Source organism: Archocentrus centrarchus, chromosome 6 (genome assembly GCF_007364275.1).
Source record: "Archocentrus centrarchus isolate MPI-CPG fArcCen1 chromosome 6, fArcCen1, whole genome shotgun sequence".
Classification (NCBI taxonomy): domain Eukaryota; kingdom Metazoa; phylum Chordata; class Actinopteri; order Cichliformes; family Cichlidae; genus Archocentrus; species Archocentrus centrarchus.
The window spans coordinates 3,762,064-3,788,726 of NC_044351.1; the positions used below are offsets into that span (position 1 = coordinate 3,762,064).

General features: G+C 41.0%; 1 protein-coding gene across 1 annotated transcript in view; it reads left to right on the forward strand.

Annotated features, from left to right (window-relative positions):
• Positions 1-26,663, forward strand: part of LOC115781621 (anoctamin-1-like) — a 90,192-nt gene that overhangs the window by 54,130 nt on the left and 9,399 nt on the right. Inside the window, 10 exon segments of the mRNA XM_030731379.1 lie at positions 2,090-2,101; positions 4,235-4,309; positions 11,343-11,411; positions 11,532-11,733; positions 14,871-14,982; positions 15,104-15,161; positions 22,515-22,615; positions 23,257-23,399; positions 25,986-26,138; positions 26,338-26,390. Of these exon segments, the coding sequence (XP_030587239.1) occupies positions 2,090-2,101; positions 4,235-4,309; positions 11,343-11,411; positions 11,532-11,733; positions 14,871-14,982; positions 15,104-15,161; positions 22,515-22,615; positions 23,257-23,399; positions 25,986-26,138; positions 26,338-26,390 (978 nt within the window).

Consider the following 26,663-nt stretch of genomic DNA (forward strand, 5'->3'; position numbering starts at 1 on the left):
TCTAGCTTCACGTTTCTCAAAACAGAGTCACCAATAACCAGAGTTTGTTCCTCGGCGGGTGTGTCGCCGAGTGGAGAAAAACGGTTAGAGACGTGAACAGGCTGGTGGTGTACCCGGGGCTTCTGCTTAGGACTACGCTTCCTCCTCACCGTCACCCAGCTGGCCTGTTTTCCCTGCTGCTCGGGATCTGCTGGGGGGGAGCTAACGGCGGCTAAGCTACCATGGTCCGCACCCGCTACAGGGGCCTGGCTAGATGTAGGATTTTCCAGGGTGCGGAGCCGAGTCTCCAGTTCAGAAAGCCTGGCCTCCAGAGCTACAAACAGACTACATTTATTACAAGTACCGTTACTGCTAAAGGAGGCCGAGGAGTAACTAAACATGTGACACCCAGAGCAGGAAAGTGCAGGAGAGACAGGAGAAGAAGCCATGCTGGTAGTGAGTCGGCTAAGGGCTAAGCTACTAGCTAAGCTAAGCTAGCGAATTTCTAAAAACAAATAAAGTGAGTAATGTGAATACAGGTGATTCAGCAAAGAGTATGCTATTTAAAGTAGGTGAAGATTACACTAAAATATGTTATTATCCAGATAAATCGAGTTATACAGATATAACAGCTAACAGACAGCAAAACACTGTGCTCCGAAACAGGAACAGGAAGTGATACAATACCGCAGTGAGAGCCAACACCAAGTGACAGCGCCACCATTTACATTTGCCCATTCTCACAAGCACAACTTGGGGTTCAGTGTCTTGCTCAAGGATACTTGGCTGCCTGGGGCAGCCAGAAATCAAACCGCCAACCTTCTGATTAGTAGGTGACCTGCTCTACCTCCTGAGCTACAGCCACCCATAACTGCAGTTGACAAAGCATCTTATCATTTAAGAAAATTAAACTGAATTGAATTTTATTTAAATAGCACCAAATCACAACAGTCACCTAAAGACACTTATGCTATGATAGAAAGAAAAACACGAAGAGCAAAGGGAGTACTCTCCACACACACACACACACACACACACACACAGACACCTTGTATAGTGTACATTTTTCTTCTATTTTTTTTTTTGTATTTTTATTTTTGTATTGTTGTTAGGTTATAGGGACTGACAGAGGGTATCTTATCTTATCTTGTTAATAAGGAATTAGAAACAGGCAGTTCTGCATTTTGTAGCTGTGATTCCTGGTTATTGCACAGAATCTACTGTGGGTGGTTCCAGGGAATAAACCACAGGATTAAATATAATATTTACACTGTCACCGTCAAACAAAGACTGCTGCTCACTGTCAGCAAGAGTTCTCAGCACATAAGGTAGGATTGATTCCAGTATTATAATATGGTAATAGTATCAGACAACATTACCTCTTATTACCACAGATATTACAATTTTACTTAATTTTATTGCTTTAAGGACTTCATTACTGATTCTCACACATTTTGCAGAAACCCTAGGCACCCACAATAACAGCAAGTGCAGTAATTCAAAAGCAAAAGGGATTTTCAGTGAATTATTAAATACCATTTCATTGTTTTTCACTCATTTTGGTGTGTGACCAGGATGGATAAGATTGGGAAGGAGTACATCAGAGAGACAGCTCAGGCTGAACAGTTTGGAGACAAAGTTACAGAGGCAAGGCTGAGGTGGTTTGGACATGTGCAGAGTAGGGATGCACATGTCCAAACATTAACCCTTTAACAATCCTGGATTTTTTTGGCAAATTCTTTTGGGCCCGGATACGAGCCGTAGCATTGTCAAAGGTTTAAAGGATGTTGAAGATGGAGCTCAGAGGAGGTTCATGGTTGTAGTGAAGGAGGAAATGCAGAGGGTTGGTGTGACAGAGTAGGATGTCATCTTTACCAGGGGAAAGTCTTAGAAAAGGTCATCATTTTAATAATTTTCTTAGATTTTCTTCAGTGAGAGCAACTCACAAGCTTTTTGACTACAGGCCCAGATCACCAAACTAAACATGTTCTTGTGCATGATAAATTTGCAGCTGTCACAAACAGGCTAACTTTTTACTTTCCAATGGATTGAAACTTCATAGTCATTTTTCACTTAACTTAATATTTGTCTCTGAATTTGTTTTTCACAGGAAGCTCTGAAGGTTTGGAGAAATTTATATATTACTAGATTATCTTCTCTCTTTACTTTTCATAAACTCTCTGCTGCTGCAACCCCCTCAATTTATAGATAGTCTTTGTATGTCTATGCTGTGTCCAAAAATGATTTATTGAAAAAAAATGACATTTATAAGATTACGACACAGAAACTGCCTGACACACACCTGCAGATTCAACATTTTAAGTACAGGACATAAATACATGCATGATTTGATCCTAATTATGAAACCATGATTACATGATTGTGCTTGTTTGAGTGCTTTCTGACACAAATCTTTAAACCATAAATAGAGAGAAAATTTGACAAATTTCACAAAATGCTTGTTTCATATAATACTCCTCTGCCAACTTCACTGCTTTTTTCTCTAGCAGTTAAACTGAATGGAGCCTGGGATGGATGAGCGAAAACCATATGAGAAAAGAATGTGGGCAACATAAAATACAAATTGTGTCACCTTAACAACAAACTACAGTCTCCAACAATGAGTGAAAAAACACACTTGGACACAGGCAAAAAAAGACACATTAGTTTTGCAATTTAATCAGAATGGCCAACTTTTAACTGATATTTAGATTAGTTGAATAGCAATAACATGTTTAATGACAATGAATAATCATTCTGAGAACCCCCACTCCCAGGTTCCATTAGACACAACTTTTATATCTGTTATAAATCTGCACAATATGATAATGTTTCCTCTTTTTAAGCACTGTAATTATTTCCTTTCAGCTCACATCTTTCTTCTTCAGTTCACCTTTACTCTAGCTACAGCTTTTCACTTCATTGTCTCACAAATTGTCTTTTCATAACTGTGGTATTCATACATTTTTATTGAATCAGGTGATGAGTGTGACTGGACTCCACTGTTGTTTTCTCCTGACCTCTGGTGGCTGTTTTCTCCACCAGCTTCAGAGAAAACAGACGCCTATAAGAATTAGGGAGGACAGTAAGAAAGACAATGGTAATGTGTTAGGGGCTGGTTGTTTGAAAAGAGTTATTGGTTGTGTGTATGTGTGAGAGGGTTTGAGTGGTTGGTGCACTGTGTGTGTGTGTGTGTGTGTGTGTGCGTGTGTGTGTGTGTGTGTGTGTGTGGGGGGGGGGGGGGGGGGGACAGGTAAAATCCAATTGCAAGCTTATATTCAAGGTTCAAAGCAGGGCATCCAGGAGGACAAGACCATCACCTTACCAGCTTCTGAATTGTTGTGCTTTTAAAATGCATTATTCTTTGACATGCAAAGTCACTCTCCTGCACTGCACACTGCTTCAGTCAGTCTGTGCTAAAAAATAATGGGTCACTTCATGGAAACCAACATTAGCACATTTAATGAACCCATGTAAATTTTACCTTCATGTTACAGACCTTTGAAGGTTAGGGTTAGAAATTTCCATTCACCTTTTTTTCCTGGCATTTCTTGTCCCGGCACGTGATGAGTGGCTGCCTGCTATCTAGTCATAGCTGGGATACGATGGGACTTTTCTAATTACATTCACTGAAAATTAGTTGTTAGCTTACTGCTCTTTTTATAGCATTGCATTTGCTTTTCAGTTTTAGTTTGTTTCTTATGTTTGGATGCCACATCTGTGGGAGATAGTATGTTGTTTACATATAGAGATGAATATCTTCAAATATTTAGCAGTTTACCTTTATAACTACCTATATAATTACCTCTATACTATATAATTTGGACAGGGCCCAGCCCCTCAAGCCTATATACAATATATGGACAAAAGTAGTGGGCCAACTACACATTACACCTACAGGAGCTGTGTGGTCATGGAAACCCCATGAAGCTCCTGGCTTTGCTGATGTTAATGCCAGAGGAGGTTAGAGCGCTGGCAGTCTCAAATTCATTGAGTTCTTCAGAGGAACCCATTCTTTCACAAATATTTGTAAAGTCTGCGTAGCTGGGTGCTTGATTTTATACACCTGAAGTACCTGAATTCAAACATTAAGAGGTGTGGCCCAATACTTTTTTGACCATATAGTCTAGTTGTACCTTACTGATACTGCTCTTGGTTAGACTTGTCTCTTCAGCATCTAGCCAGTACAACCATCTGGTAATTGTACTCGTTAGTATGCATCATTGTTTAAAAAATTTTTTGTGTGTCATCATAGGATCATCCCAGGGCTGAGTATGAGTTCAGAGTAATGCAGAAGTCTCTAAGGAAAGGTCAAAAGTCTCAGCGCAAGGTAAAACACACTCTATGCTGTGCATGAAAAATCTGCATTATTATTGTATTATAAGGTTATTGACAGATTTTTAAAAAAATACTGTATTTCACTTTAAAACTGTTTTGCTTTACTTTGTGCATAAAGAAGGTGTCTTATATCAGTATGCCTACATTTACTTATATCGTATAAAGCACTTTGAGTGCTCAGCTAGAGTAGAAAAGTGCCATATAAGAACTAGTCCATTAACATTTACTTTTACAAATTCTGTTAAAAGGCTGACACTTATGGTGGTAAAATTTTTGTGACACAGCCCACTGATAAATCAACTGGCGTTGTCATGCGGCCAGAGTATGCAGGCAGTTCCTGGAGGACGAAGGAATTGACACCACATTCGCCTGACCTAAATCCAATAGAAAAAAAAAAAAAAGAAATATCCACCTGAAATCCACACGATGTGACCATCTCAGATCCTCACTGATGTCGATCCCCAGGAACCTGAAGCAGCTCTCTCCACATCTGCCCCCTCTGTGTGAATAGGGGTGTGCCCTCCACCCTGTAGTCTCCTGTAGTCCACGACGAGCTCCTTGGTCTTCTGACATTGAGCAGCAGGTTGTTGTCCTGACACAAGATGGTGTTGGAGCTATGTGTGGCAACACAGTCATGGGTGAACAGGGGGTACAGCAGGGGGCAGGGCACACAACCCTGGGGGACACTGATACTGAGTGTCAGTGTAGATGATATGACTCTGCCAATCTGCACCACCTGTGGTCTTCCTGTCAGGAAGTCCAGGATCTAGTTACATAAGGAGACCCTGATGCCCAGATCCCGAAGCTTCATTATAAGCCTAGATGGAATTATGGTGTTGAAAGTGGAGCTGTAGTCAAGAAACAGCATCCACACATATGTGTTCTTATGGTCCAGGTGGGAAAGGGTGGTGTGCAGAACCAGTGCTATTGCATTGTCTGTGGATCTATTTGGCCTATAGGCGAACTGAAAAGGGTCCAGTGTAGCAGGAAGTGAAGTTATGATGTGATCTTTGACTATACGCTCAAAGTATCTCATGACTATGGAAGTGAGTTCTACTGGGCGATAGTCATTAAGACAGCTCGCATTTGGTTTCGTCGGGACAGGGATGATGGTGGTCCTCTTGAAGCATGAGGGGACTTACAAACAAGAGCAGGGAGAGGTTAAAGATGTCTGTGAAGACAGCTGCCAAATCGTGAGCGTATGCTTTGAGAGCACAACCTGGGATATGTGTTTCCGTGTGTTTACGTTTTTCAGTCGTCACACACATCAGCCTGAGGGATCTGACAGAAACTTACTGTGCTCCTCAAAGCGGGTATAGAAGTTGTTCAGCTCCCCCGCACTGTAGCCTGGTAGTCTGTTATGTCTTTAAGCCCACACCCCATGTGCCTAATGTTTGATCCACTGCAACAGAACTCCACCTTTTCCCTGTATTGTCCTTTTGCCATGTTTCTTACTTTTCTGAGAGTCTACTGGGTTTTCCTGTACTCACATTGATCTCTGGATTTATAGGTAAGTGTTCTTGCTCTGAGCTCAGCACACACCTCTCGGCATAGTAATTTACACATTTGTTAGTGGCAGTACAGAAAAATTCCCAGTCCATGGTGTGGAGGCAGTGACGTAGAACGATGTGTGATTGATCAGCCCAGCCCTGAACCAAGCGCGTCATTGGCTGCTCACACTTCAGCCTCTGCCTATAGGCTGGTAGCAGCAGGACTGAGGAGTGGTCTGATTTGCCGAAGGCTGGTGGGGGGTGGACTTCGTAGTAGTGATGGCAAAATGAGGCTTTTTGAAGCATTGACTCATTGTGAACCATTGTGTCATAAAGTGGTTTACTACCCGAAGCTTCATTCAATTCCCTTGGGTGACATCTACTGGCCATAGGGATTGGTGCACCTAGTGAAACCCTGCGAATGTGATGCATCTCTTGTGTATATAGTAACACGTATGTATGTATGTATGTGTGTTATACATATGTCTTTTAGTACCTCATTAAATATTCTTAGTAATTTACCCATGAAACAATAGTAATTTAAAAACAGTGTTGTGAAAATCTTTGGTTTGTCATTCATATTTTCTCTGGGAATGTGCTTGGTGTACTGAGTATTTTTGGACATTGTGCTTGGTGAAATAAACAGGGTGCTTGTGTTACTTCAGGTGTTTTTATTCAAGAAAAGTAGTTTTTGCACAGTAGAAGGGCTCAAACGGTTTCTTTTTTTTTCAGACAATTTCTCCAGCTTTGGAAAATACTCTTTCACAGGGAACAGAGGAGGCTGGTGTGACAAGGAACTGTTTGGCTAGGTGGTACAGGTTTGGATACAGAGTTTTGTGCTGTGCCCAATATTTCAGTGGATCCTCTGCTCGCCCCAGAGGAGGAGCAGATAAATATTGCTGCACCTCCACTATAGCATCTGCTGTTGCGTTTTTCCATTTTCTTGCATCCTCTGCATCCTTGTCCAGAAGACTCCACAGGTTAATACCTGGGGAGAAAAGGCACATTGCAGAATATATTTTCAATGACATCAATGTGGCATGAGATTGTGTCTTACCTGTAGAAGCTTCAGCAGGTGCTGGCTGTGGTGCTACCGATGTAGATGGTTCTGGTGTTGTTGCTTTCATCAAGGCCGCACATTCCCCTTTCAGGAGTTTCACTGCAGTGTCACAGTTGTTGGGACTGTGAAATCCATGGGTTTTAAATCTCGGATCCAGCAATGTTGCCATGGAGTTGAGACTTGTCATCTCTACACCAGATAGCTTCTCAGTCATTATTCGCTCTAGATTTTGTCCCAGCTGTTTGGCCATATCAATTGTAGCTCCACTTAGCAATTCATTCAGTGTGTGCTTCAACATGCGTATTAGTGGAGCTACTTTGGAGCCTGATACTCTTTGCTCTTGGGAGAGCTCCACAGTCGCTGCCTGAAACGGTGACAACATTTTGATGCACTGAGCCGTCGCCTCATATTCATTGGCTGTTAAAGGAGCCAAATCTGTAGACAAAGTAGCCAGAGCTGCTGCCACTGCTTCTCTCTGATCATATATCCACTTTAGCATTTCAAAAGTGCTATTCCACCGGGTTTCCACTTCCTGCATCAATTTCATTACAGGGCGGCCCATTTGCACTTGCACCTGCTGAAGACGCTCCTTGGCTGTGGTGCTGCTTCTGAAATATGTGACAATCCTCCGCACCCTTGACCGGATGTCATCAAGACCAGGGGTTGCATCAATGGATTTTTTCACTCAGGTTGAGTGCATGGGCTATGCAGATAGCATGCCTAACTTTCAGTATTCTGTCAGTGGCTATCATGTTTTGGGCTGCATCCGTCACCAAACATCTCACCTTTCCACCAATTCCCCACTCCACCATCAGCTCCTGCACAACAGCTGCAATGTTTTCAGCTGTGTGGCTACTGGGGAAAGGATGGACTCCCAGCAGAGTTGTAGAAAGCTGATCGTCAGCACCAACAAAATGGCAGGTAACAGCCAGATATGCATCCATGTTAATGGATGTCCACATATCTGCTGTGAGGCTGACACTGTCAGTGGTCAGCAACTCAGCCTTTGCCTTCTCCTTTTCCTCCACATACCTCTTCTCCACCATGGCCTTAACTGTATTTCTACTTGGAATGGTGTATGTAGGATCCAGTTTTGCCACAAGTGCCCTGAATCCAGGATCATCCACCACAGTGAAAGGCTGGGAGTCCTTCACTATGAAGTCCACAAGAGCTTCATCAAGCTCTTGCTTCCTGGATCCTAAAAGAAACAAACAAACAAAAAACCCAACATGAATAAAGAAAAGTAACTTCAATTTAACTTAGACACATTTAGTTGACATTCTTTCTAATTCTCAGTTTATATCTATGTTACGCTTACCTTGATTGGTGGCACGCGGCTGAGTGTTCTCGTGTTTGGCTCTATAATGCCTCAGCATTGATGACGTATTATTATTATATGTCAGCAGCTGGGGGCAATGCAAACACTGCACCTATAAAACCAAGATAACAACCTGTTATTACGTTATTCATCTTAGCTTTTATGTATTTGGCGTCAGTAAGAACTGCACCTCTTGCATAACATACCATGACTATTACACTACTGCACAGTATGGGCTATAGGCTTTCTAATAAACACTTCCAATGTACATTACCTTATTAGGTGGCACCAAGTTGAAATACGCCCACACTTGGGAACGCTTCCTCGATGGTTGCTCCATGACACCAAAACGCCAAATATCAAAAAATGAGAGCTGTTCGTAACGTATAATACGTGTAGAACGGGGACATGAACCGGGGCTTGAGCCATCTTAAATACACTGATTCGCGCCAAATGTTCAAAGCTCCACCTGTCAGCTCGAAGCAGTCAGCTGACTCGGTCTGAACGAAGCAGTGAAGTGGTTCAAACGTCATCGGTGACGTCACATGAAGCAAGCTCCGGCCCACTGCTTCACCATAACTACCCTGGCGAGTTTGAAGCGTGCTTCGATGCCTCGGTGTTGGAGGTAACATCACTACTTCGTAGGCACGTGCGAATGGGGTGTAAACATGGGCCAGGATGTTACGCCTTCAGCCAAATCTTCAGGTTGACTTTGTTGAAGTCGCCAGCCACGATGAAAGCTGCCTTCAGGTGTAGCACTTCCTACCGGTCAATAACATCATGCAGTTCATCTAGCGCCCTCATGGTGTTGGTGTGGAGGGAATATAAACAGTAGTACAGAACACTGCTTTAAATTCTCTAGGTAGATAAAATGGTCTGCATTTGATCATGAAATGTTCAAGATCAGGAGAGAACTCCATCGACACTGTTTATACATCCACACACCACCACTTATTAGTCATTATGCACACACCACCTCTCCTGCGCTTGCCCGACTCCTTTGTCTGGTCCTGGCAGTAAATGAAGAGGCCCACAGGAACAATAGCTGAGTCCAGGACTGATGGATCCAACCATGTCTCTGTAAAAATGAAGACTTTGCAGTCCTTAATGTCCCAGTGGAAAGTCGTCCCGGCCTGTAGTTCTTCCAGCTTGTTTTCTAAAGTTTGGACGTTAGTTAGCTGAACGCCAGGAAGGAGGGAACCATGCTGTCCCTGACCAGGACTCCATCTCTTTTCCTCCTGTTCCCCAAAATGCTGAGCACAGTGAGCACCGCCCACACTGACTGTGCTGGGAACCCTCTACACCCCACTTCTACAGGAAACAGCCATGCTTGCCACCCTTTCTCTCTAAAGTCCTGGATGAGGTCTTGGTAATTTAGGCTCTTCCTTTCATGAGCCTCATCACAACCTTCTTCCTATGGCACAGTTAATTCTACAAGGATGACCTTCTTAGCTTATGCTGTATCTTTGATGGGTGTGTTCTTGAAGAAAAAACCTCGCTGACAAAGTCTTGATGCATATACAGAGTTTATTGCAAAACAGACAGTGTCAAACAGACGCTTCTTCTGTAGCTGTCTGGGAGAGGGAATTCCAATCGCCCTAACTCGTTTCAAAAGAGGGTTAAAAAAGGTTATATTCTGTCCCTTTCTGGCCAACTCCCACATTCCTGACTTTTACCATATATAGGTATGGAGAGCAACTTCAACCAATCATAAAGTTGTTTACCATATGGATGTATGGTCAGTTCCTTATTTCGAAAGAGATAGCCCAAATGGGGTCCCATGTGCATACCTTTGTGGTGGCATCAATTGGAGGCCTGAACTCAAGGCCTTCATCCTAAAGGAAGAAACCATACAGTACATATATGCAGTTTAACATAGCAGTTTAAGTCATAGTAGACCAGACACCACACTTACTCTGACCACATAACTATGTCAGGCCTCAATGTTGTCAGGACGATAGGCGGGAAATTCAGCTTCCTTCCTAGGTCTACTTATATAGTGATCTCATAAGAGCTTAATTTACTTTGAGGATGCAATAGCATCCTCACTGTATTACCATACTGTCATACTAAACAGTATCTGCAGTCATGTAAAGTAACTGAGGAAAGAGTTTAGATCCAGAAGTTTTAGAACACAATTTTTTTTGTTTCACCTCTTAAATGGTCACAGTGGATTTTAAAACCAGCAATCAAGATGTAATTGAAGTGCAGACTTTCGGTCTTATTTGAAGGGGTTTAACAAACGTACTGCATCCTTACCAAGGAAAGAATTCTGTGATCATTCATGTTGTCCTCTGTTGTCGCTCAGGCCTTTTGGTGTTGCTGGGCTGGCCAGTACATCCCATCTTTTTAAGAATGTACCAGCTTTTTGATTTGGCCACTCCTAAAGTTTGTACTTTCTCTCTCTAATACATTTATTTTGGTTTTTCAGTCTAAAGACAGCCTCCTTCACTTTCCTCAGCACCTCTTTGGACCTCATATTGAGAGTTCCAGTTCAAGAATTGGAACAGTTCAATTCAATTTAGTTCAATTCAATTCAGTTCAATTCAATTCAATTCAATTCAATTCAATTCAATTCAATTCAATTCAATTCAATTCAATTCAGTTCAGTTCAGTTCAATTCAATTCAATTCAGTTCAATTCAATTCAATTCAATTCAATTCAATTCAATTCAATTCAAATCAATTCAATTTTATTTATATAGCACCAAATCACAACAGTCATTTGAAGGTGCTTTGAATTGTGGGTAAAGACCCTACAATAATACAGAGAAAACCCAGCAGTCAAAACGACCCCCCTATGAGCAAGCACTTGGCGTTGGGGGTGAGAACAACCTCGAGATTTTTTATCTGCTGTGGAATAATGGGGGAACATGCCTCACCTGGCCATGAAACCTCTTGAAATGCAAGTGTCAAGTTATTTTTAACGCCTGAAAGTGCTGGACTGTATACAAAAATTATATTGTTGATTTTTTAATATTTTGCTTCCTTGCTTGTTTATTTTTACTTTTAAATATGTTTTTGTCTCTCATCTTCATTTGATTCTCATTTAACAGTATGTCTGTGGTGATTTTTGAACCATTATATGTCGTACTTGACTATGCAAATAAATTAACCTTAGTTGAATTTTTATTTATTTATTTTTTATTTTATCTTAGATGGAAAAGCTCACGTTTCAGGACCGTCTGCCAGCCTACATGACTAACATTGTCATGCTGTTGTTAATGGTAAGAAAATTCTGATTCTCTGCATACACCATACATCACTGATGGTTTGTTTTAAGGTTGAGGTACCTCGTACTCTTAGCAGTCCCTGTTCTCACTCTTGTAAACCCTTTGATCCCTCAGATTGGTGTTACATTTGCCATTGTATTTGGTGTGATCCTCTACCGGATCTCCACCAAAGCTGCTCTTCATATGAGCTCCAGTCTGATCACAAGGAACCATGTACAGCTGACAGTTAAAACCACTGCAGCCATCATCAACCTTGTGGTCATCCTTATATTGGATGAGGTATATGGAGCTGTGGCACGATGGCTTACTGTATTAGGTAAGTTTATAAGTGTATAAAACTGTCTGAGGCAGTTAACTACATGATCTGATTCACTCTGATACAATTCATTCAGTGTCTAAGTCCTTGTATTTTTTTTGCTGAACGTAGCTGATATTAATTTAGGATTTGCATGCACTGCTAAAGATCAGTCTAAAGATCATTTTAGAATACACTTGTAGTAAAAAACAATAATGCAAAACATAAACTACAATCAATTAAGTTATTGACCTACTACCTTTCAAACAGTATTCCTTCATTTTTATACACTTTTTTGCATTCTAAATGTAATTTTAAGGGAATAATAAAAAGAATTCAATTAAGTTTTATTTATATAGCTCCAAATCACAACAGCAGTCACTTCAAGGTGCTTTATATTGTAAAGACCCTACAATAATTGCAGAGAAAACCTCAACAATCAAACGACCCCCTATGAGAAAGCACTTGGCAACAGTGCCTTTATGAAAATCCACTATGGTGAACTATGGTAAAACCATGATTACTGCATAAAAACCATAGTTCACCATAGTGGATTTTCGTGAGGGTTGGAAGGAAAAACTCCCTTTTAACAGGAAGAAACCTCCAGCAGAACCCGTTTTCTCTGTAATTAATGTATGGTCTTTACTTGCTAAACAAAAAAAAATTGAATTGTGCTTAGAGCTTGTTCCTGTGCTGCCATGATTAGTGCCTCTGTGCTGTCTTTCAGCCCAGCTTTGTTCAGATATTGGTAGGATTTTTTGATATCAGCCACTTCTTCTCTCTGCCAGTGGTACATGCCATGCAGGGCCTGTCCTTCTATGATGGTTCCCGTTCTTTCTCCTGTTCTGTCTCTGGTTTATGCTGTCTGACGTATTCACTAAGCACGTGATAATTCGTGGCCATTTGCCTGATGTACTCATGGATCTGTGTTGTCTCATTCATCATAGTGGTTCTGACACTTATTAGTCCTCGGCCTCCTTCCTTCCACTTGGCGTACAGTCTCAGGGTGCTGGATTTGGGGTGAAACCCTCCATGCATCTTAAAGAGCTTTCTTGTCCTGATGTCAGTGGCTTCTAACTCCTGCTTTGGTGAGCTTATTATCCCAGCAGGGTATCTGATGACTGGCTGGGCATAGATGTTGACTGCCTGGATCTTGTGTGTCCCATACAGCTGACTCCTCAGGACTTGCCTTACTCTCTGCTGGTACTTGGCAGTTGCAGCTTTTCTATGGTTCCTATTTAACTGTGGGATTCCAAGGTACTTTGTTGTCCTCAATGTCTGTTGATTTCTGGTAGTGCAATCCCCTTAGTTCTGACTTCCTTCCCTCTCTTTGTTACAATTTGACTACACCTCTCCAGTCTGCTGTAGATCCTGCTGGTGTAGATCAGTGAATCAATGTCTCGTTCACTCCTGGCATACAGCTTGATGTCATCCATGTAGAGGAGGTGGCTGATGTTTGCTCCATTCCATAGTCAGTGTCTGTAGCCAGTCTTGTCAATGATCTGGCTGAGGGGATTCAGGCCTATGCAGAACAGCAGGGGGGGACAGAGAATCTTCTTGGTAAATCCCGCACTTGATGTTGACTTGTGCAATTGACTTGAATTTGGCCTCTAGTGTTGTTCTCCACATCCCCACTGAGTTCCTGATGAAGGCTCTTAGGGTCCTGTTCATCTGGTACAGTTCTAGGCATTCCAGGATCCATGTGTCATAGCATCGAGTCATAGGCTTTCTTGTAATCAATCCAGGCGGTGCTCAGATTGGTCAGTCTGGTCTTATAGTTTTCAGTGAGTGCTCTATCCACCAGTAGCTGGTGTTTTGCTCTCCCGATATCCCTGCCAATTCCTTTCTGGGCCTCACTCATGTATTGAGCCATGTGTGTGCTCATCTTAGCTGCTCTGATGCCTGACAGGAGTTTCCATGTTGTACTGAGGCAGGTTATTGGCCAGTAGTTGGATGGGACTGGTCCCTTCTGGGGATCCTTGTGGATCAGGACTATCCAGCCTTCAGTCAGCCATTCTGGGTGTGTCTTAGCCTTTAGCAGCTGGTTCATTTATGCTGCCAGGTGCTCATGGAGTGCAGTTAGCTTCTTTAGCTAGTAGATGTTTATCATGACAGGGCCTGGTGCTGTCCAATTCTTCTTAGTCTCTTTCCTGGATGTGTGCTAATGTGATGGTTACTAGAATCTGTTCAGAGAGGTTGCTGTGGTCTGCTCTTAGGTCCACTAGCCACTGAGCTGTTCTCATATTGTTCCCCTGTCACTGAGAGTACACATCTGGTTTATTCTCCTGGTCTCTATCTCTCTGGTATACCCCTTCAAGTGGTTAGCCAAAGCTGTGAGTCTTTGGACAGCTCGCTGTACTTCTTAGGCATCCCTTTCTTCATCACACCTTTCTGCAGCTCTGATAGCTGGCTGACTTCCCTCCGTGCTGCCTTGCTCTTAGTCTCTAGCCATCTTTTCCCTGGAGGGTACTGCTCCTTGTGCCTGTTCATCGTATAGCCAAGCATCTCAAGGATCACCGTTGCTATGATTTACATCAACTGATTGGTTTTGGTCATGGTCAAAGTAGGGATTGTCCATAGTGCTGCATTTGCATCTTCTAGTAGACTTTCAGAGGAGTGTGGGGATCTCCCTCCCAAACCTGACGTCTTGGCTTCCCTGTGCCATAGCATTTGTGTTGTACCTTGTCAAGCTCTAGCAGTTGCTTCTTGCTGATGTTGCAGAACACTGAGCTACTAGTTGTTTCAATGTTAGTCTGGATGTCAGGTGTCGAAGGATCCATAGGTCCCCACATCCTCTTCATGTGCATGTGCAGTAGCATTTAGTAACTTTGAAGGTTAAAAAATTAGGGTCAGTTATAGTTATTGTTATAATTATTAATTTTTTAATAACTGGGATGCCATGTGTGAGTGGTTACCTTGTTTTTATTTTAAAAAGTCAAAGTATGATTTTCACACAGATTTATGAAACTGCATGAAAAAATAGGATTTTCAATGACAGTGATAAGATTTATTTTATTCGGTTTTTCTAAGATCAGATATTGTTTTCAATATTAATACAGAAATATTAGAATATAAAAATAATTTAAAAAGATTTTTATTGCTCCAGTGTGTTTAGAAGTAACTATTGCAGAAAATAAAAAATTTCGCTTCCCTTTTAGAGGCTCCTAAAACTGACAAGAGTTTTGAGGAACGACTCATTTTCAAGACCTTCATTCTCAAGTTTGTCAATGCATTTACCCCAATCATCTACATTGCTTTCTTCAGAGGAAGGTTAGTAACCTCTTAATATGTAATTTTTTACTTCTTACATTTTTACTTACTGTTTTAGTTATTAAGGAATTTTAATATTATACTATATACTTAAAAATGTTTTCATTCATTTCTCTTCTAGACTAGTAGGCAGGCCAGGCAGCTACCTATATGTCTTTGACTCTTACAGAATGGAAGAGGTAAGGTTTATGTTTTTACAGATTATCTTCAGACAAAACCTTTCATAATTTCACACTGGACTTGGCAACAGAATCAAATCAGAATCAGAATACTTTTAATCCCAGGGGGCAAATTGTTTTGTTGCAGATGCTTAAGTAAATGAAAATATGGAAAATAGAAAATACAAAGACAGAAAAATATAACCCTATCACTGCTGGATGAGCCCCTTTGTTAGTATCTCAGAGAATTGACCGTGGTTTGAACATGTTGGCTTGCTGAGGCCTTTCTGTGTGCAGTGTTGTCCTGGTGCCTGCGATGGTTCCTCTCAGGGTTATTCCCATAGTCCAGAAACATGCACGGTAATTGTTGATTCTAAATTGGTCATAATTTGAATGGGAATGTAGATGATTATCTGTTTCTCTGAGTTAGACTGGCGAGCTTTGCAGGGTTTACTCCACCTCTCAGATGCTGTCAGCTAACAGAGGCACCGCTGTGAACACCTTGCCAATGCTTTTCTTCTGTCCTGTAGCTTTTCACTTAGTCCTCACCCCAAACGTTTAAAGCCTGGCCCCACATATTTCTGGTCCTCAGGTCAGCTTTTACATGCAGATTTCAGGTTTATAATTTGTAGTTTGTAATAATGCATTGTTGCACTTCACCTGAATTGTCCAGAGAAGCACTAACCCAACCTACAAGATCACACACGGTCAGCTTCAATTTCTTCCAGAAGATTCACCCTTATATCAAAAACATATTAATTTGCCGTCAGCCTCCTGTCATTTGTTCTGAATTACCATGCCATTTCCAGAGAGAAATGTTAAGTGTAAAACCTGCACTTAACTGTACTCATTAGCATCCTCATCAGGTCTGCTTGGTTTGGACCTGCTGATTTGTGCTTCTCTTTGTAGACTGCACTGGTCATTATTTAAATCGTGTTGGTGTTTATAAATTAGTGCTCAATCAGATCATGCACAGAGCTTTGCACTCCTGTATAGTGCTTTCATTCTGTGCTTTAAGTACTTTGTCTAACACATGCTCATACACTAATGGATTCATTGGAGGCAACTTGGGGTTTAGTATCTCACTCAAGGATATTTCAACTTAAAAGATGTTCTCACCATACACTGAAGACAATTATGGTCTGAGGGAATGCTGCTGCCATACCACAGGGAGATGCTGCTGGTTAGGATACTTTCTTTAGTGCCTTTGTGGAAAGTGGTGATGACAGGAGTGGGTAGGTTTGCTCTTCTTATCTGCCTCAGGAAGTGTGAGTGCTGTTGTGCCTTCTTGACAAGAGATGTGGTATTTATATACTGTGTCAGGTCATCTGTGATATCCACCACAACTCTAGTGCTCTTAACTGACCCCAGCACGTTTCCATTGGTTGTTAATGGAGTACGTGTATGTACTGCTTTCTTCCTGGAGTCAAGGATGGGCTCCTTTGTCTTGTTGACAGATTGTGATGGCCTCCTGGGACCCAGCCCATTGACTTTCTGTAGTGGACATTACATTTTCATGCACAACTTTTAATTTTTTTAAGGAACTCAATTAAATCCTGTTGTACTCTAAAGAGGACATCCTAGGCTTTCTGGGGATATGTCATATGACAGGCTGGCACGTTGGAAACTTTATTTTGTTCTCAATCCAAAATGACTGACATTGCAGGAAACACATTTTTATGAAAATAGAAGTTTTTTGTTGTTTTAATCATGGTCTTCATATATGATGAAGGGTTTCAGGGAGAGTATTTTCAGTTTTAAACAGAGTTACGTCATTTATATTTGGAAATAATGGACTGTGAATAAATGTCAATTTTAATGGACATCGGGGCCATCTGTATGTATTTTGATACCTAATCCTTGTAGGTAACAAGCTTGAGGCAGTGAGGAATCTGTACAAAGGTACAAGACTTTGCACCATCCACTAGGGCTGGCTACGTGCTGGCTGGGGACTGTTTGCCTCCTGGTGTGCAGTCCACCAGATCAGCCCTCTGAGGCCACAGCCAGGATATCCTAGCAATTTCTGCAGTCCCAACTGGAGGCAGGCAAATCTGCAGTTACCCTGTGTGGTATGGTGGCAGCGATTCAGGCAGTTCATGTTGGTCGCTCAGCACTCAATCGGGATGAATCATCTCTGATTTCCCTGTTTTGTAAAGGTGCCCACAGGCTTACAGTTCACATGTTTAGACCCTTGGTTCTCTCATGGAACCCCCATAGTCTCTGGCACTCTTCACCATTCCCCCTTGATCCCTTCAACAATGCTAAAAGAAGCTTTTCTGATAGCTTTCTTTCTCACTATTTAGACTTTTTTAAATTCATTTTTAAATCATTTTTTTCAGCATATCCACTGTGGTGGACAATAGGATGATGGTCATAGAAATATGGAAACCAGAAAAGATGTAGGAAATTAGAAAGGAAAGCAAATTTGATGACATTTATTTTTCTTGGTTCCCAGGAGGATAGGTTGTTGTTGTTATGTCTGGCCGCAATATGGCACCCTGTAGACTCAGTCATCATCATTGTGGTTGGGTCATTCACACATTTGACAATGTGGTTTGAGTCATAATTTGCTCAACAGCTGTGAGTCAATGGGATGAATGGTATAGGACTCAGAACACAGCCTTGGGTTCAGGTTGGTGGTCTCTAATGTTTTATTTCCAACTCATAGTGTCTAGGATCTGTCTATGAGGAAATCAGAAAAGCACTCGGAGGCCTCTGCTTAACTACCTCAGCCACCTTCCCTCCAGTGAGGTGGCTCCATAATCTCATTGTTGCTCAGCTTATACCTAATCATTGCCTCAGCTGCCTGTCAGTTCTTAATAAGACCTTTTTTGATTCAGAGTAATACAGACCACTGAAGTAGGGGACAGTGATGACATACTTACCTCATAAATGTAATCTGATTACTGATTACTCCTTTAAAAAGTAACTTAGTTACTTTACTGATTACTTGATTTTAGAAGTAACTAAATTAGATTACAAGTCACTTTATTAGTTACATTCAACAGCCGCCAGTATTTGCTGAAAAGTGATTGTCTGTATTTAAATGGCTGTAAATGACTTGTTGACCTGTAACCTGTGAACCATGTGTCAAACATATCCCTCATGAATGATATCAAGTTCTTTTGAGAGAAAAACAGCATTTCTATCACAAGGTAGAAGCTGCAATCAGTTTTTGGCAAAGTGACTTTTATATATTCGTTTTTATCAAGGTAAAAACTGTCATTGACATTAAAAATGTCTTTTTAAACAGAAATCTGGCTCAGAAGGCTGCAGAAATTCTATAAAGATATTTTACAGTTCTATAAAGATATTTTAAGTGGCCAAAAAGCTCTTGATTGATTATAACATAGGTACAATAACACAGACTTCTAAAGATTGTTGCAAAACAGGTGATTTCTTCATTTTATATATAAGCCCTTCATAAATTATGCTGACTGCACTATATGGACTAGTTCTTATATAGTGCTTTTCTTCTCTTATCTGAGCACTCAAAGCAACACGTTTGCATTCACCCATTCATACAAGCACTTCCAAGTTCTTGCTCATAGGGGGCTGTTTTTGACTGTTGGGTTTTCTCTGTAATTATTGTATAGTCTTTACCTTACCCAGTGGTGTTCCTTAAGGCAACTGTTGTGTTTTGGCGCTATATAAATAAAATTGAATTGAATGGAAATAAAATAAAATTGACTTGAAGTATTCCTTTAACATTTACGGAACCCCTCAAGGGACATTGGAAAAAAAATAACTCGTTTTTTTTTTTTCCAATGTCCCTTGCAGGGTTCCGTAAACATTAACTAGTAATGACTTCAAATAATTTTTCCAAGTGAAATTTTAACATTATAGAAAAAATTATTCATAACCATCTCACAGATGTATCATTATGTAGAGCTACTTTCAATAGTACTGATATTTATTTAGACTCTTTCTCTCCGATCTTTCTGATTTACCAGTGGATTCATCTCTGTGCTTGTCCTACTAGACCTCAGAGGAGCATTCGATACACTTAACCATGATATTTTATTACAGAGATTAGAGCATGCCGAAGGTATTAAAGGTACTGTGCTTCAGTAGTGTGCTTTAACTTCAATCGTATCTATCTAGTTGAAGCCATTTTCCAGGTGCCAAAATAATAAATAATAGTACAAGATAATAAATAATAAAAACTGGAAATAAAATAAATAAGGATCTGGTATGTACAGTGAACAGAAGTAGTATAAATGGCAATAAACGGTTTATTTACAACCAGATGCAATGTGCTAAAGTGGTGCAGTGGATGTACAAGGGGATTGTCTGTTGGGTTTGTTATTGTCAGTGTTCAGTAGTGTGACAGCTCTGTGGTAAAAGCTGTTTTTCAGTCTTGAGCTTCAGGCGTACTGTCTTGTAACGCCTCCCAGAAGGCAGGGGGGTGAAGATGCAGTGTCCAGGGTGTGTGCTGTCCCTGATTATGGCTGTGACCCGCCTGGTGTAGCAAGTCCTGTATATGTCCTCCAGTCTGGGGAGCTGGGTACCGGTAATCCTCTCAGCAGTCTTGGTGATGTGCTGGAGAGCTTTCCTGTTGTCTGCAGTGCAGCCAGAGGACCATACTGAGATACAGTATGTGAGGAGAGACTCAATAGCTGACCTGTAGAAACTCACCAGCAGCTGTTGTGGGATTCGCGCTCTGTTCAAGCACCTCACAAAGTGAAGACTCTGGAGACCCTGAGGGTCCAGGTCATGTCGTGGCTGATGTGGACCCCAAGGTACTTGATGTTCTGGATGACCTCCACTCTCTCGCTGCTGATGGTGATCGGGCGATGGACGAAGGGCCTCAGTCTCCTGAAGTCCAGGATCAACTCCTACGTCTCTGCATTGAGGATCAGGCTGTTTTCTCTGCTCCAGTTCTCCAGGTTCTTGACCTCGTCACTGGATGTAATCCTGCCTACTATGATGGTGTCGTCTGCAAACTTTTTGATGGTGTTGGTCTTGTGGGTGGGTTTGCAGTCTTGTGTGTAGAGGGAGAAGAGGAAAGGGCTCAACACACAGCGCTCTGGTGCGCCAGTGTTCAGGGTGATGCTGGAGGAGACCCACTCCCCCATGCACACAGTCTGTGGTCTGCTGGTGAGGAAGTCCAGGACCAAGCTGCTCAGGTATGTGTTGAGGCCCAGGAGGTCCATCTTGGTGGTGAGTTTGTGGGGGGAGATATTGTTGAAGGCGAAACTATAATCAGTTAATAGCATCCACACATATCTATCTCGCTGGTCTATGTGGTCAGAGCAGAGTGGAGGGCCAACATCGTCGGTTGACCTGTTTGCCCTTTGTTTCCTGTCTTGTGGTGGTGGTGGAATGTAGTTGTTGTTCCAGTACCTTACAATGTTCAGTCTGTTGTAACTTATATAGGTGTAACGTACGTACGTCAAATCCGATAGAAGGAATGACTTAAAGTGCAAAAGGAAAAAAGAAACACAATGAGGAACACTAAATAACGGCATTTAGAGTGACAGTTCGGAGCCGCTGCGTCTGCCATCTTGCCTTTTTGAGTACACAACCTGGTTCTTGTCAGGACCTGTAGGTGGCTATGGGTTAACTCTATGCAGGGTTATTTGGGTTTAAACATAGTACTTAATCATCCTGGCAGAGGGGGAGTTTTCTTAAAACAGCTGAAAAAAATATTTAGTGCATTGAGAAAGTCTGTATTTTCGTTGCAAGGTAGTTGAGAGGCCTTGTGGTCTTGTAGCAATGGCATGGATCCCTTGGGGTTATGAATTTTATGGCTATAAACATGCCCCTGTTCAAGTTGGCTCTAACTTAGTGTCCTTGTCCCTGGGTTTGAAGGCAGCATTCAGAAGCACATGCACTTCTCTGGTGTCCTAGGATTTCTGTTTGTCACATGTAGTAATGTTTTTGATGTCACAGCTCTTCCAGACTGATGTGCTGATTAACAATAACAACTTCTGTGAACACGTTCCAGGCCATGTATTCAAAAAGTGCTAAAAGGGCTCTCTCAGGCCAGGCCCTATCGTCTTCAGAGATGATTTCTTGTATGCTGTAAATAGCACAATAGAGAGATGGTCAGACTTTCCAGGATGTTGGAAGGCTCCCCTGAATACCTGTTTTATACCCATGTTGACCTGGTCTACTGTGTTGCAATGTACACATCTTGGTAGTCTGGGAGTCAGGACTGTCTTCAGATTGAGCTGGTCAAAGTCTCCAGCAATGACAGCCCAGATTAGTAATAAAATGGCATTTTGGTATCAGGGACTCTGTATCTGGAGAACAGCAGCTTGAAATGACTTCAACATTAATCCACCGGTTGTTGTTAATGTAGATATCTATACCACCACCCCGAGATGGGCTGCTAAGAATTTGGCTCCTGTCTGCCTGGAATTTTGTTAATCCTTCAACATGAATGGCACTGTCAGGTACTGCCCAATCAAACATGTCCACGTGGTCTCTCACACTGTTTATATTGCTTCGTGCAGCAAATAGTAGGAGAGTCTGCTGTACTTTTGACACAAGTTGCATATTGTTGTTGTGAGCTGCAGTGGTCCCTGCCATGCCATCTTGAATGCCCATCAGCGGGCATCAGACTAATTTACCTGGCTTAGTGAATTTTGCACTAAGCAGCTTATGCCAGTGAGGTTCTATGAGCCTATTCTTTTTAAGGGTAGGCAATATAGCCAAAAGATCATATGACATCTGTTTCAAGGGTAGAATTATGATCCACAGTCTGAATGACAACTCTCTCCAAAGATTTAGTTCAACTCAAGGCTGAAGGCCCAACTCACAAATCTCTGCATCTGCATCTACAATTTTTTAAATTGCTTTTATTGTAAAAGTTCTGATTGGACATGATGATTTTTATCTCATTTGCTTGAGAGTAAAAGGATATTAATGTAAGCTAGTCTAAATAGGTAATTAACAGTAACACTAATTCCAGTGGTTGCTGCTCTGACTGTTGCAGCATTCGCAAATGCCACAAACCAGGAGTGACAGCCTAAGTTTTATATGATTCATGACCCACTAGGACGTTTGAATCAATACTCTGGCAGGGAAAGTGTTAAAGACAGGAATATACTGCACACCACAGCAGGTATGGCTCCTTGGAGCGCTAAAAGATGAGTCTTGAGCTTTCACGTACCTGTGCAGTAGTATATATATGTTGTTTTATTGTTTTATATTTTCAGGGAGTTTTTCATACAAATCTGATGCCAAATGCATCTTCAGACAACTATATAAATAAATTGAAATTAAAATGCTTTGTGCACACGTCTACACAATCAGTAAAAAGAAAGCTCAGAAGGTGATGCTGTCTTTACTACTTTATGTCTTTGCTAAGACGGTACTGTGATTTTGCTGTACTTGTGAAAATTCCTTTTTGGGATTATTTTGCAGTGTGCTCACGGAGGCTGTCTGATGGAGCTTTGTATCCAGCTGAGTATCACCATGTTGGGAAAGCAGCTTATTCAGAACAACCTTTTTGAGATTGGAATACCGTAAGTATGATCACTTTAAACTTGTTTCTTGTCCTTGCACAATTACAATTACTTTTGACATGCATATCAAAAACATGTGTTGAGGAGATGCTTTCACTTTTTTCTCTTTGAAAATGGTCCCTGGCATCATAATTCATCTAATACAGCTGAAGCCAGAATGTCAGTTTGAGTAAACAGGATAAACATTTCATACAAGTTTGAGGTTAGCGTTCATACTTAAAAAATGCTCTGCTAGCACAGCACCCAGTGGTAACACAAGAAACAGACTCCCTTCTTGTGAACTTTGAAGTTCTTTGCAAAATATTTTATTTTATTCTAACGTATTGTGTATTTTACTATTGTTTTTGTTAATGTATAGTGTATATATGTCTTTTTAAACAGTAGCTGCAATGGAAATTTCACTGAACATTCAGTGACAATAAAGCAGCCTAATCTAATCTAATCTAATCTAATCTAATCTAATCTAATCTAATCTAATCTAATCTAATCTAATCTAATCTAAAATAGTAGAACACAACTATATAAATCCAAACCTACACTACCTGCATGGCTACATACCATTAGGGGAAACTTTAAATGTGTGCATCCTTGTTTATCTATGTGTATGTGTGTGTGCATTCATATGTGCACATGTTTTTCAGCAAGCTGAAGAAGCTGATTCGATTCATTCGGTCAAAGCGAGGAGGTTTTCAGGAAGAAGAGAGGCAGAAGAAGTTGACAAGATATGAAACTGACCATTTTCTGGAGCCATTTGGTGGACTAACTCCTGAATACATGGAAATGAGTCAGTACCACACACTTAATATCCTTCACTCGCGCTACTTTGAGTCCTCAACACAAGATATAAAGAAAAGCAAAACACAAGTGGGATTTTAATCTGATTCAGGAATTCAGGAATCTGATTCAGATCTTCTATAGATAAATATCTTCCATAAACATTGAAGACCACCTGTGATTCAGGTGTCTGAATAATGAATCATGATAATACATTGATTCTTATTCTGGTTTCAAGGTTTGGAGGTCTTTAACTAAGGGTTTACATGTTAATCTATATTGTAATTAAAGCTAGTTTGGCTCATGTAGAGCCAGTATACAACAATTATCTCAAAGTGCTTTATGTTGTAAGGTAAAGTCCACTCTCCCCACACTCATGAAGACCCAGAGATATTTACAGAATTAATTTTTTTAACGTGGACCTCTTATTCTTTTTTCAAACAGCATATTTTTAAACAGTTTGGATTTGGCAGGCACACTCTATTAGGATAAAACTTTTCCACTGATGAAGCTTAGAGTTGGGGTTATATTGAGGCATCTTTTGAATTCATTAGTTATTTAGAAGTTAGCCTCTTAATAATTAAGAGGAGGGTAAATAAACCATCTATTCCAGCTATCGTTATGGGGAACGTGAGGTTCTCGGGCAATCAGATGGACGAGCTCAGAGTAATGATTAAGACCCATAGAACCATTTCTAGTATTATCTGCTTCATGGAAACACAATACAACCTGACTTCAGAACATTTCTGGTAAATAGAAAATGTTAATCTGAGTGGCAAGAAAAAAGGGGGAAGAATTGCCCTGTAGAACACCTGCTTGTACTCCTTAGACTTTCAGTACAGCTCCAAGTCATGCACCTACAGAAATACTCTGATAGTCTGCAGTAGTTGGATGGGGGCAAACTCTTATCCATCATGGATAATTGTGACCACGCTCTGCACCACTTACTGGACAAGAAGCACTTAGCACTTTCTTTAACAGACTGTCTGTTCCACTGACCCAAGGGTAGCTATGAGAAATCACGTGACCAGTTGAACAGGTGTACCTAATCTAACTATTGCATGGTATTAACTTTCTGTCTCTCTCTCCTGTAGTCTGTGCTTTGTCCTTCCTCTCTATCAGACACCTCTACTTCCAGAACTGCATGCAGATCTGCATTCACTGGCTCCTGCAACCTACCAAGCAGATCTCCTCTGTGTGTTTTTCTCTTTATGCTGGAGGTCTCTTCCTGTTAATCAGGAGTTCTGTCCACAAGTGGTTCATTAAAGGGGATTTTTTGGATCTTTCTCTAACATAGTAGGGTCTTTAACTTGTGATATAAGCCCAACCGGTCACAGCAGATGACCTCCCCTCCCTGAGCCTGGTTCTGCTGGAGGTTTCTTCCTGTTAAAAGGGAGTTTTTCCTTCCCACTGTCGCCAAGTGCTGCTCATAGGGGGTCGTTTTGACTGTTGCGTTTTCTCTGTCTTATTGTAGGGTCTTTACCCGCAATACAAAGGGCCTTGAGGCGACTGTTGTGATTTGGCGCTATATAAATAAAATTGAATTTAATTGAATTGAATATAAAATCAATTCATATGAAATTCTTTGTGAAACTGTAGACACAGCACAAGGCAAACATTTCAGCTTCACTGATTACAGCTTGCATTCTGACTCCTCAACGTTGCCCTTCATAGGCCTAACAGTCCCATCTTTTAGCATTAGAATAGTCAGTCCACTTGATCCTTGACCAGAGTCCAAAAGAAGATCAACCTCCAAAACTTGTGCAATTAAATAAACAAAACAGGTGACTGGACATGACATGCACAGAGTGCAGTGGCACAGAGCAGTGAATTGTATTGTGCACAATGCAGTCAGACAAGTACTGTTCTCCTAGCAACTGCCAAACCCAGATTCATCCATAGGATTGTTGGAGAAGTGTGGTTTGAGAACACGTCTCCACTGCTCTAGAGTCCAGTGTCGGCGTGCTTTACACTGCATCTGAAACTTTGCACTGCACTTGGTGATGTAAGGCTTGGATGCAGCTGCTTGGCCATGGAAACTCATTCCATAAAGCTTTCTATGCACTGTTCTTGAGCTAATCTGAAGGCCACATGAAGTTTGGAGATCTGTAGCGATTAACTGCAGAAAGTTGGTGACCTCTATGCATCATGTGCCTCAGCATCCGCTGACCCCACACTGTCATTTTATGTGGCCTACCACTTCATGGCTGAGTTGCTGTTGTTCCCAGTTGCTTCCACTTTGTTATAATCCCACTAACAGCTGAATGTGGAATGTTTAGTAGTGAGGAAATTTCACAACTGGACTTTTTGCACTGGTATCATCCTATCACCGTACCACGCTGGAATTCACTGAGCTCCTTAGAGCGACCCATTCTTTCACTAATGTTTGTAGAAGCAGTCTGCATGCCTAGGTGCTTGGTTTATACACCTGATCAATGAAAGTGAACACCTGACTTCAATGATTTGGATGGGTGAATGAATACTTTTGGCAGTATTCAGTTCTGTATATTTATATTTTGGTGGATTTAATCACAGGTAAAGGGAAATGTTACTAGTACAGATTTTCTAACATATTCTACTTTGCTCCTTTGTCCAGTCATCCAGTTTGGTTTTGTTACATTGTTTGTGGCATCCTTCCCTCTGGCTCCACTCTTTGCTCTGCTCAACAACATCATTGAAATACGACTTGATGCCAAGAAATTTGTGACTGAGTTGCGAAGACCAGTGGCAGCAAGAGCCAAAGACATTGGTAGGCTATATTTAAAGTACTGTTGAATAAATGCATGTAATTCATGAAGGAACACAATAGCAAAGGCAGAGGGAGATAAACATTATTGCTACAAATACTTTTTAAATTATATTTTGTAAAACCAATAAGTTGCAATAAAAAACGTGTTTAATGTAGGAAATAGAAATCCAATTAGCTGACACTCATTCTCATTTTACAGGTATATGGTACAACATACTAAGAGGGGTAGCAAAAGTTGCTGTCATCATTAATGTAAGTAATGTCGGTAGTTTTTTTTCCTCTTTCTCTCTTTAGCTTTGTCCCTGATCATGTTGGACATGTTGGACTTTGTCAAATCTATGTGCAAATTGTAAACTTTTGTTATTATACTAAGAGGAAAAAGGGGGCTATTATTCTATTATTCATTCACTATTCGTCAAATGTGGTGAGTAAAGACCAGATATATATACTGTCAAACAAAGAACAGTATATATATATATATATATATATATATATATATATATATATATATATATATATATATAT